The sequence below is a fragment of the Spinacia oleracea genome, chromosome 6 (genome assembly GCF_020520425.1).
Source record: "Spinacia oleracea cultivar Varoflay chromosome 6, BTI_SOV_V1, whole genome shotgun sequence".
Taxonomy (NCBI): domain Eukaryota; kingdom Viridiplantae; phylum Streptophyta; class Magnoliopsida; order Caryophyllales; family Amaranthaceae; genus Spinacia; species Spinacia oleracea.
The window spans coordinates 134,947,130-134,959,643 of NC_079492.1; the positions used below are offsets into that span (position 1 = coordinate 134,947,130).

The 12,514-nt window shown below is 33.3% G+C and overlaps 1 protein-coding gene and 1 long non-coding RNA gene across 3 annotated transcripts; both read right to left on the reverse strand.

Moving 5' to 3' along the window:
• Nucleotides 1–252: 252 nt before the first annotated feature.
• Nucleotides 253–2,560, reverse strand: LOC110791572 (uncharacterized). Its single transcript, XR_002534116.2, has 2 exons — nucleotides 2,294–2,560; nucleotides 253–1,694 (listed from the first exon to the last, which is right to left on the reverse strand). It is a non-coding gene; the product is annotated as an uncharacterized lncRNA (long non-coding RNA).
• Nucleotides 2,561–10,128: 7,568 nt separating this feature from the next.
• On the reverse strand, nucleotides 10,129–12,023 carry LOC110791556 (uncharacterized). Of its 2 annotated transcripts, XM_056831419.1 has the most exons (3): nucleotides 11,873–12,010; nucleotides 11,475–11,785; nucleotides 10,129–11,343 (listed from the first exon to the last, which is right to left on the reverse strand). In XM_056831419.1, exons 2-3 carry the CDS (start codon nucleotides 11,656–11,658, stop codon nucleotides 10,787–10,789), a joined length of 741 nt encoding a protein of 246 aa, XP_056687397.1. In that variant the 5' UTR covers nucleotides 11,659–11,785; nucleotides 11,873–12,010; the 3' UTR covers nucleotides 10,129–10,786. The 2 variants fall into 2 exon arrangements, with proteins under 2 accessions (XP_056687397.1, XP_021851998.1); XM_021996306.2 differs by having other exon boundaries at nucleotides 11,475–12,023.
• Between the last annotated feature and the right edge of the window lie 491 nt (nucleotides 12,024–12,514).

Genomic DNA, 12,514 nt, shown 5'->3' on the forward strand with positions numbered 1-12,514 from the left:
AAGAGACGAAAAGGAGGGAAACAAAGAGAAATCGGCTAGTGAACCTATAATGATGGAAAAATAGACAGATTCTGTTAAAAACCGGTGGTGATTTTAAAACATTTGTAAAGTTTAAGATGATAAAAACTACTGAAAACTATAAGGTGTTAGTATCAAAATTATACAAGTGAAAACTAAAAAAACAAAGACATAGGACAAAAGAACCTAAAAAGAGCCAAGGAGAAGAAGACCATAAACACCATCGACACGATGAGCTATAAAAGGGCGTCTTAATACCTACTACTACCTAGTATAAGTAGGTAGTAATAAAATATTGATTCAGGAATTCAACATAAACAACATAAACAGAAAAACAAACAATAACTTGCGTGCTTCCATTGGCACCAAAGAGAACAATAAAATGTATATCTTCTCTATTCTCTTCCTTAAACCGTGTGCCAACGTTGTAATGCGTAGCTAGTACTCCGTACTACATAATTGACGGAAGTGGTGACGGCCACCACGGGAAAGCAACACCATATACCTTCTGAAGTTGTTTACTAAAGTTACAAACTCGTTTTATCGTTTTATCCTTCAAGTTACATTCAGCAACTAGTTTCGGAAGCATCAACAACACAGTATCAGCATCGTTTGGATGGAAAAATAGAACCTCCGAGTTGGGACATCCTCGCATAGTATATAGAGTGAGTAGAGAGTCTGGTGAAACCAATTCATGAAAATAAATCATATGCTTCATGGACCATTCACCAGTGCTATAGTTGTTAAGCTCCCAAACCTTTATGCCATACGCACTACTTGGTGGTTCAATAATACTGATATTACTAACCTCTTTTGTATTGATCAATTGTCTTGGATGTACGTAGCGTGGACAGAATTCTGCAACAAGTATTTTCCCTCAAAAAACTCCAATGCACACACTGCGAATATGGTTTGCAGTGGCGTCAAATGGGGGCATCTGAATGAAATGGGTATTGATTTCACCATCCTCGTTGATCTTGTAGGAATCAAAACCGATAATGGCATATTCACTGTAAAAATGAAATATCTCCTTGTAGGTAAAGCATTTTTTTAACGTAGCATAATTATAATCAAAATACTGTGGTGTCAATAAGATTGCTTTCCTCCAAACTCTGTTTTCAGATGAGAAGATTTCGATTTCTAGTCTATCCGTTGTTGATCTTGATCCTTTTTATGTGTTTGAGATGGTAGAGGCAGTTGAAAATATTGCTTGGTGCGAGGATTGCAAACATACAGATAAAGATCTTTTGGTGAGGGACTGATGCATACAACCAGATCACTACACTGTGCTTTCACAATGATACGGTATTTAGGTCCTTGTTCATAAGTTGGAATAAAACTTAGGGAAAAGTCTAGATTTGTAAAGGGTGGATGGGTGGGATAAATAAAAGGCTTTTTTTATCGTATCGCCGAAGCCCAAATATAGAGGGAAGTTGTTCTTCATTTTTCGATGTAGACAAGTGACTGTTATTGATTTTATGAGCAATAAATTTAGCATCAAATCCCGGTTCAGATATTACCTTACACCACTGCTTGCAGACACACTTACACCTGATAACTGATTCTGAGCACGGTAGTCGGAACAAAATTTGCAGCAGGAGATCATCTATTATATAAAAATCCTTTTTCATGCGATGAGATTTGGGAGCTTGGTTGTTCATCTCCATGTCAGCCAACTGAAATTCACAAAAACAAATACAATAAATAATTAGTTTAAACTCCGACTTTGACAAGAATCCAGTTTTTAATCTGAAGATGATTTCTATACGTCTGCTACAACAACTAGGACTAATAGTAATAATTTCAGATGCATTTCAATGATACGGAGTAGTTTTTATTGGAACAATAACGATATGTTAATTGTAGGAAACCTAGAGGTAGCAATACTTTTAAAGTGCATCATCTTTGGGATTATACTGACGCAAAGAAATCAGATCAAACTAACAAAGCCAGCGCTTCTGCAAGTGTCGGCAAAGGCTAAAAAATTCAGTCAACGCCAAATTAATTAACAAAATATCTCACCCAGAAAACTTGACAATTCAAATAAATCAGACGAAATCCCATCACAATTAAACACAAAGATACCTCTTTTTATTCAAAAAACATCAAATTAAGGAAACCATAAAAATCAGATCAATTTCAAACATTAATAACTGAATTTCAAATTGCGTTTTGGGTATTAATCAAATTGGTGATTGAAACTGTGAATAGCAGGACATCGAAATTAAAATCGTAGATCAAATAACAAACTTAAAATCAACGAAGAAATATTTACCTGTTTCGTGCGGGTCAATTGGCAAAGGAGGAGGGGAGCTTTTGATTTAAGCGGTTGTTCTTGTTCCAGACAAAATATATAAGCAAGTATGTAGAATTGGAGATTGGAGAAGTTAAATTACGTTCCCAAACTCGATTGTGCTCCCTTAAATAAGTGCGTTGATCCTACTTCCAATTGTGTTAGGATTTAGCCTTTATTAGTTGCATAGCTTAATTGCGGATATTATTTTCTAAATACAAAAATAAAAATTATTAGTTGTTGTGAGGTTATCAATTGTTATTTTATTAAAAAAGTAGATGTGATATGAGTTAGTGAGTATTTTTTTTTAATTGAATGAGAGAGGATGTGGGGTAAAAAAAGTTTTAGTGGGAAAAGAGACAATATAATTAATAATTGTTGGGTCATTCCAATTTAGAAGTGTAACAATTAATATGGGACAGACGAAAAAGGAAAGTGTAACAACTAATCTGAAACGGATGGAGTACCAAACTGTCTTAACTAATCTAATATACATATATAAAGGAGGCATATTTGATGAAAGATTAGAGCGCCACCTAGGATTACTAATGGTTTCGGCCAATGAAAAGTAAGATTTCTAATTTCTTTTTGAATTAAAAAAATCAAGTGACACGTAAATAATTAATTAGGTGCCACGTAGATATTTTAATTAATTAATTATTAATATATACAACTCCATCGAAAATAAAACACTCCAGTCAAATTAATGGCGCGGGAAAATTTTCTAAAACAAAAATGTTAAAAATAAACAAATAACACTAGACCCATTTTGACCCGAGACCCATTAGACCATTGGATCTGGGTATGGGTCTGAATTTTTCAGACCCAATGGATCTGGGGCGGGTTTGGGTCCGCCTAAAAAATATGGGTCTGGGTCTGGGTCTCACCAGACCCGGCCCATATCCGGCCCATGCCCATCCCTAACTTTCACGTAGATATTTTTTATTAATTATCTATTAATATTACGCATATACAATTTCATCCAAAAATAAACTCTTTCATATTAAAAAAAATCTAAAATGAAATTCAATGCAAAATCAAAAACTAATCTAATATAATATATAAAAGTGGCATATACATAGGATTTTTATTTAAACATAACAATTGAATAGAATCCGTGCATCGCACGGGCTAAAATCTAGTATTATATATATATATATATATAAGCCTTTTGCTATAGTTGTTACGTCTACCATGGTAAAAGAATTTTTAGATAAGTATTGGTATCACACATTATTTCTTAAAAATTGTTTTATAAACTATTTATATTTTTTTATTTTATTTTATACAGGTAAAATTAATCTAACCACTTTACCATCAACCAAGATATATATAAATCTTGATGTTCCGGAGATTCGTAAATTGAAAGACATATGGAGGTATAGTGTCGGTTTCCGTTTAGCTTTATTAAATTTTTGGGCGTTACTTTTCTTAAGGAAAAAATAAATTGGTATAGGACTAACTAAACCCCTAATAACGAGAAGTTGCAAATAGGAGGAGAAAAATAAAGGACATTAGACCCACCAATTTGATATGTCTTGAAGAATTAAGATCTTTGGACCACAATTTTGATTTTTTGATGGTCTTTCAAGCCATTAGCTAATCAGATATTCAAAACTCAAAAGCAATTGCTGCATTGAAGAACTTGACTTAAAGACAACTGAAATTCAGCAGTATAAAATAAAAGAAAAAGCAAAACATACTAAAGATCCGTTATGTCATACAAGGGTCTCTTATTTAGAGTTTTTTGCGAAATTAAAGCTTTAACTAATACAGGAACCACTGATATCATAAGTAAAATTCATAATGCAATGTTCGGGCGCGCGGTTGTTCTCACTTTGAACATCGTCTGAAAACAACTCATTGATTGAGAATCGACTTCAATGGTCCTGTCAAAAAAAATAAAGACTTCAATGGATGACATTGACGAGAATGATTCAATGTTTGAAGCCGAAATCCTCCCACGACTCCGCCTCAACACTCTCCAAAGCTGTAAACTGGTTTCAAAGACCTGGCTCAACCACATCAAATCCCCATATTTCTTCTATTATCATCTACAGAAATCCATTCAAAACCACCACTTAAATCTAATCTTCTTCGACAATTATACCAATTAGCTTTTGACAGTTTTACCATTGGTAATCTAATGCTACTCTTTTATTTTGTACTCCGTACTTTCATGCCACAAAATTAAAAACTCTATCGCCATTCTATACATTTAATGAAAGCAAATAGAAATTAGGAAACTGTAAAATCATTATCCTGGGAGTAAGCTTACAAGGGATTTTCTCGGAGAAGCTTAAAATAGTTGGGAAAGCTTATTACATACGTAGTATTTTACAATGAATTTAAAAGCTATATCCGAAATATAAAACTATCTTTTTTTTTAAGGTAAATATAAAATCTATCTTTTGTCAATCTTATGTATTACACGGTGGTTACCTTTTATTCACTCACAATAATATGTTCATATCTTAATAATATGTTTTCTTATATTATATATTATTGTTGTTATAGTGTAAAGTTAGAAACTACAACTATTGGACAACTTGAAGTACAACGTACTGTTGTGACACCAGAAGACATTATCTCTAAAACAATTGATATCTCTACTCTCATCGATCATATCCAGAAAACTGTTGAAAAGGTATTTAACATTTTGTACATTAACCATGTTTTTATGTTAAACCCGATCTAACTTAACTTTATTATTTGTGAATATTATTAGGATTTAATCTTCTACTGTAAGACTAAAGTTACTAAAATCATGGGTGAAAATAGCTGGTATTATATCTCATGCCCGGGTTGTAAAAAACGCGTCACTCCAAGATCAAAAGACTTTTATTGCATCACTTGCGAGAAATCTATGGAAAGGCCAATACTAAGGTTTATATTCTATACTCTATACATTTTTTTATCTATTTTTTTTTATTTAACAAGTTATATATATATATATATATATATATATATATATATATATATATATATATATATATATATGTGTGTGTGTATATATATATAAAGGAGACATATTTGCTGAAATATTAGAGCGCCACCTAGGATTACTAATGGTTTCGGCCAATGAAAAATAAGATTTCTAATTTATTTTTGAATTAAAAAAATCAATTGCCACTTGATAATTAATTAAGTGCCACGTGTATATTCTAATTAATTAATTACTAATATATACAACTCCATCCAAAATCAAACACTCAAAAATTAAAATTAAAATCTAAAGTAAAATTCATCCAAAATCAAACACTAATCTAAAATAAAATAAATCAAATTCAATTTAAAATCAAATAGTAATCCAATATTAGAGCGCCACTTAGGAAATCTAATGGTTTCGGTCAATGAAAAATAAGATTTCAAAATTAATTTTGAATTAAATAAGTCGAGTACCACATAGATAAATAATTAAGTGTCACGTAGATATTTTTATTAATTATTTATTAATATTACGCATATACAATTTCATCAAAAAACAAACACTCTCATAATTAATAAAAATAAATCTAAAATAAAATTCAATGCAAAATCAAAACAAATCTAACCTAATATATAAAATTGGTATATATGAGTTCTATTTAAACATAACAATTTAGTAGAATCCGTGCATCGCACGGGCTAAAATCTAGTCTAATCTAATATGGAGTATATATAGAAGAGACATGCTTGATGAATTATTTGAGCACCACGTAGGAAATCTAATGGTCTCGGCTAATTAAAAATAAGATTTCTAATTTGTTTTTGAATTAAAAAAAATTGAGTGTCGCGTAGATAATTAATTAGGTGTCCCATAGATATTTTAATTAGTTAATTATTAATATATACAACTTCATCCAAAATGAAACACTCAAATAATTAAAAAAATAAATCTAAAATAAAATTCATTCAAAATCAAACACTAATCTAAAATAAAATTCTATCCAAAACCAAACATTAATCCAATATTAGAGCGCCACGTAGAAAATCTAATGGTTTCGACCAATGAAAAATAAGATTTCAAAATTATTTTTGAATTAAAAAGTCGAGTGCCACGTAGACATTTTTACTAATTAAATATTAATAAAACGCATATACAATTTCATACAAAATCAAACACTCTAAAAAAAATAATTCTAAAATGAAATCCAATCAAAAAAAAAATCTAATCTAATCTAATACACTCCGTATAAAATATAGTAGTTGATATATATATATGAGTTTTGTTGACCCTAAAGTTTTTCTGATGACAAAGCAAACTCCTGACAATTGGTTAAGTTATGGTGCATAATAGGTTCCGAGATCCTTAGAGGGATAATGCTAAGTTAAGGAGATCCTGAGTTGGATAATGCCCATCAAGCCCAGCCATGACCGCCGGTCTCTTCGAGCCGGACTCGCCCAGCCAATCAACCGGACCTGACCCGACCAATTGACCAAGCCCACCTGCGACTTCAAACGGACCGTCGCGTTGGCTTCCCTGGTTCGGCCACCCTTCGCTGGTGGCGGTGGTTAACCTAGATCCAGTCGTGCGCCGGTGAACAAAAATCCTAGTCCCAGCCGCACCAGTAAACCAACACCCTTAGCCCCGACCCGTAGCCACCCGAAACTCCCCCTTCCTCTCTGTCTAGTTCGAACCACCCGAAAAGAGGGCGCTCCACCGACCCGCGAAATACAGCGGAGGTCGGGTGGTGGGGGTGCTTTCAAAAACCCGAATGAAAGAAAAGAAGCAGCACGTTCTCAGGGGGAATAAGAATGGGTTATGATGTATATATTAAGGGGACGTTGTTATACAAAAAAAAAAAAAGGAAAAGTGAAAGTGAAAGGGTTAACAAAAGTGGTTCCTAAGGTGAACAGTTCTCTGTTGTTTGTTGATATATCTTACGATGATGAGAATAATGTTGAGAAAGTGGGAGACTTAATGGAAGCAGTAGAAATTGAGACAGGGTGTGGATCGATATGCAGTTGAGAAAGGACCAACCTAAACTTGCTACATACCCAAACCATATTCCCTGATCCTAGCTATTTGTGTTACATTATGCTTTAGATTTTTTTTGGAACTTTTTATTTTATTTTTTATATTCTTTTTGGTATGTAACCCTCTGTTGGGAAAGATGCGATTTTTATTCTTTTATTTCCGTGGAACTCCTAAAAGATCGTATCTCTAAAAACTTGGCTTGTTAATTATTATGTTTTATATTCGAATTTAGTACGTTGGAACTTAACTTTGAGGCTAACTTAGTTTGCCAACCGTTGATCGGAGGGCGCTATAATCGGTATATATTAGTACTGCATTTTTCTACTTTTTGTTAATGCCAACAGGGGGAAATGAATGCAAACTTAACTTAAATTGATTACTTGAGTCCTTCTCAATACTCTCTTCTCGATGTAAGTTTATAAAATTTTAATTCTCGTTTTTAATTTTATTTTCGTTTATTAAAATTAATTTCAATTTTCCTTAATTTCATTTAGGAAGTTTAGATTAATTTTTATAAAAATACTTTATTTATGTTATTGCTTAATATTTATGCTAATTGATTACTATTGCATTTAGTGAAAGTTTGCTTTTGTTGTCATCACCAAAAAGGGGGAATATTGTTGACCCTAAAGTTTTGATGATGACAAAGCAAACTCCTGACAATTGGTTAAGTTATGGTGCATAATAGGTTCCGAGATCCTTAGAGGGATAATGCTAAGTTAAGGAGATCCTGAGTTGGATAAACTAAGCAACGTGGAATATAAGCAAGTAATTGATCCATGTCAGACACTACATTGAAGATATAATCATTAAGCAAGTTTACAAAGGCGAGATCCTTAGGCGAGTTCCTAAGGCGAGTTTCTCATATATTATGTGGATCCTCGATGTTCCAGAGAAGGAACAAATTGGGAAGTCTTCGAGTGAAACTTCTAAAGGTGCAACATGAAGACTACAACATATGAGTTTATGTTTAGGATTTATGTAAGTATTTAATATTATTTATACGTAATTTGGAACAAAAGGAACCTAAGTATTTTGGTACGTTTTAAATTGATATATATTAACTGTAATTATAAAAGAGTTTTAAGTTGGAAAATCTTTGTTAATAAATAAAATGAATTTAATTAATAAATGTAAACATAGGATTCTGTTATCATTCTCCTTGTTTCTCAAGTAAAAGATTTTCCATGATCCTTAAAACTCTCCCACGTATTTCTGTTTAAACGTGCATTTAGTATTTTGATTTGGTCTCCCTGTTTCTCTCCAACTATGCCCATGTTACTGAGCAGTAACTGTTAGTGGGTAGTTGAGGAGAACATGGGTACCCAACCTTAGGTAAAACTCTCCTATAAAAGGAGAAGAGTTTTGGCTTTTCAAAACAAAACTGATTTCTACAAAATCTATCTTAAAGAGCTTAAACATTTTAAAAGAATCAGTTGGCAAAATAGAGTGTTCCTTGAGTTCCTTATTATTATAAGCTTTATTACGTACTAGAATCTATCAATCATATTATATTTTGGGTTTAAGGGTTGAGTGATCCTTAAGTGACTTAGAGTTAAGTCAAAGAGAGAAAGAGCGACTAAGAGTTTAGTCAAAGAGAGAAACAATGACTTAGAGTTAAGTCAAAGAGAAAAGGAGAGACTTAGAGTTAAGTCAGAGAGAGAAAGAGTAGCACAGTAATCGAAGGGGATTGCTGTGGGGAACTCGTGTTCGAGAGAAACTCGAGTTAAAGAGTGTATTTGTAATAGAGTTATTGCATTAATACAAAAGAGTAGTGAGGTTCTTCTTGATTAGGGTCAAGAAGGTTCCTCCGTTTTATATCTTTCTTCGCTCATTGTTCTCAGTCTCTTTATTGTTTAAATTCCGCAAGAAACTTACCCAAGTTCCCAAGAAACAATTCACCCCCCCCCCCTCTTGTCAAGTGTTCCTACTGAACTATCAAGTTTTATTTTAACTTAACAATTTTAATAGAATCCATGCGATAAAATCAAGTTAAATAATACTTCCTCCGTTTTTTTTTGTTTGTTACGTTTAAACTTTTGCACGTTTATTAACGTATAATAAAAAAAAATCTTTTTTATTTTAAATGCTTTAGATTCCATCATTAATCTTGATTCCATTTTTCCAAAATCTGACATTTATTGTCTCTTTGAATATAGTGCAAATCAACTTTCATTTTTTATTTAAAAAATAAACTCAAGTAAAACCTCCCCGAAAAATTAATAACTTAGTGATTGAAAAATTAAAGCGGTTTGCCGAAATAAAACATAGTAATGTGGTAGAAGAATCATTATGATCCGGGTATGGGGATAATGCATGGTTTTTATCATACAGTAACAAATGAAGAAGCCGTGATGGTGAAGGTTCAGGGGCGGACCCAGGAATTAATCTATGGGGGTCCAAAATTATTTATGATTTGTTTTCCTTTTAGTGGGTTAAAGTTGAAAGGTAAATAGTAAATATTATAAACGTCGTAATAAAATACGTGGAGAATTTATGAACTTTAATTTTGGATTTCCATAACAATAGTCCAAATTATAACAATAACTTGGTGCGATATCAATTTAAAATGGAAAATGAGTTTTTCATACTTTGAAGGAGAATTACTTTATTACAATATCTATCTCTGAACAAATAGCACACACAAACACTAATAAAAAGAAAAATGAACATCATTCTCAACCCTTGTGGTCGGGGCATTATAATCCTATTTACGAAGTAATTAATTAGACCTCTAAAAAGTTCAAGGTAACATGCAACACTAAGTCTATAAAAGTGGAGTATAAATATACATTACTAGAAACATATCTTATGGAAATTAAAAATATTTTTGAAGAAAAAATAAACGGATATTTCATGAGATACCCCCGAGGTTTAAGTTTATTCACCAGGTACCCTCGTTGTTTCAGTAATCCACCAGGTACCCCTCAGGTTTCATTTTCTCGCATGACTTAACCTTGCCGTTAAGTGGCCGTTAAGTGGCCGTTAGAAACTTTTTTTCACCAGGTACCCTTGTAATTTATTTCACCAGGTACCCCTGAGGTTTCATAGATTTTCACCAGGTACCCTTATGTTTTTATGGTAATTGCACCAGATACCCCAGCTCACCAACGGCTAAAAAAACTAGCCGTTGGTGAGCCTTCTCTATTTAAAGGGGGAGCATCAGCAACTCTTCACTACAACTTTCTGTTCTTCCCATTAACCAACTCATATTTTCCCTATTTCCCAACTCACTTTCAAATGAGCTCATATTCTCAATCTCAATCTTCCTCTACAACGTATGAATCCTCATACGTTGTAGTTCCAAACAAAACATGCAACATATGTGGGAAAAAATTTGCAATAAGAAGTTCTGAAACAATGAAAAATCCTCAAAAACTATATTACAAGTGTGACTTATGTGACAACTTCAAGTGGTGCAAGGGAAGCATTGAGCAACCACTGCCAATGAGAAACAACAAAGGTAGCACAAAGGAAGGAGAAATTGAAGAAAATAGAAGCTTGAATGAAGAAATTCACCAAATGAAGAAGAAACTCGAGCAACAAAAGAAATTAATGCATGGAGCTATAAAAAATGGCATTCTAATGTTTTTTATTCTAGTATCATGTTTACCTCTTTTTCTCAGTTTAGGGGGTCTACCTGATGCTCTCTTCATGGGTGGTGGGAGGATAATAGAAAGGTCAAAAGAAGGCCATTGGGTTGGGTCAGGCATGGGGTGCATGTGCTCTGAGTAAGTTAACTTGTATGCTTGCCCTTTGAAGTAGTGAGACACAAAATCAGTAGCCTCAAGTCTTTGGTGGTAAATAACCCTAAGGCCATGTCTGCAAGGTATGCCAGATATTTGCCATACTCCACAACCACAAGTCCTTGCATCTAACTTAATAGGGTATTTGACAGCCCCCTCTTTCACTTCATATTCCCCTCCCACAGCAGCTGTTACAGAACAAAACCTAGACTGTTGACTCCTCTCTTCTAATACCCCAGCAGCATATTCAGTCAATTGGTTTGGTCCCATTTCTATAGCCTTGCCAAATCTAGACCCAATCTTCTTCATACACCAACTCCCAGCCTCTATTAGATCCAAGCATCCAAGCACAAACAAAATAAAGCAGCAAAACAGAAAATGTATTAATAAAAAGGACAGGGGTGGTGTAAAACATATGCAACCACAGTGTAAAAAGCAGTAAAGATAGAACATTTACCTTCCATCAGAGTGTACACTGGCATGTCTCTAAAAGGCTTGGTACAAGCGTTGAAAGATTCAACAAAATTGGTGGTGTTGTGATCATAAACCACTTGTGGTTCAAACTTGTGCCTTGACCACTGCTTTGGCACTTGGGACAGATAATCAACAACCTTTGGATCAATTTTGGCAATCTTCTCCATTGCCTTGTTGTACACATATGGGTTGTATGCATTTGCAGCAACCCAGAAAGACTTATGGACTTATGGAATGCAGTTCCATACCAGCCAGTTTTTTTTAAAAAAAGTAGCCGTTGGTGAGCAGGGGTATCTGGTGAAATTACCATAAAACATAAGGATACCTGGTGAAAAACTAAGAAACCTCAGGGGTACCTGGTGAAATAAATTACGAGGGTACCTGGTGAAAAAAAGTTTCTAACGGCCACTTAACGGCAGGGTTAAGTCATGCGAGAAAATGAAACCTGAGGGGTACCTGGTGGATTACTGAAACAACGAGGGTACCTGGTGAATAAACTTAAACCTCGGGGGTATCTCATGAAAAACCCGAAAAATAAACTACACTTTTTTTGTGTTTTTGTAAATCAAATTATATCATGTATCATTATAGAAAAAAAAAACAAGAAAAAAAAAAGTGATAAGACTAAATGACTTATAAAGGAAAAAGTAAAAAATAAAAACAAAGAATAAAGAATTTAGAGGATCAACAAACAACAAGTAAAAGATAAAATAATTTTTAAAAAAACAATCTTAAAATGTACATTAAGGGGATTCGAACTAAGTGGAATATTTGTCCACCAACCATCATGCCAGAGGTATTTTATTAAGATTAGTGTAAGTTAATTACATATATTTACTATTTAAGTGCAATTAATTACCTCAAAATCAGTTTAGCAACTTTTTTTTTTGAAAATAATGGGGGTCCCTTTGAACCCCTCGAAGGCTTTATAGGCCCGCCCCTATAAGGTTGATAGGTAAAAATTCGTAAAATTGTAGTATGACTCAGATAGTTTCAGGCTAGGATGAGATAGATTTTCCTGCA

Excerpts from the sequence above, each read along its gene's own strand:
- LOC110791556 (XM_021996306.2), bottom strand. The coding sequence starts at position 11,658 with ATGGAGAAGATTGCCAAAATTGATCCAAAGGTTGTTGATTATCTGTCC. Across the intron at positions 11,344-11,474 it reads AGTGTACACTCTGATGGAAG|AGGCTGGGAGTTGGTGTATG; the intron begins GTAAATGTTCTA and ends TGGATCTAATAG.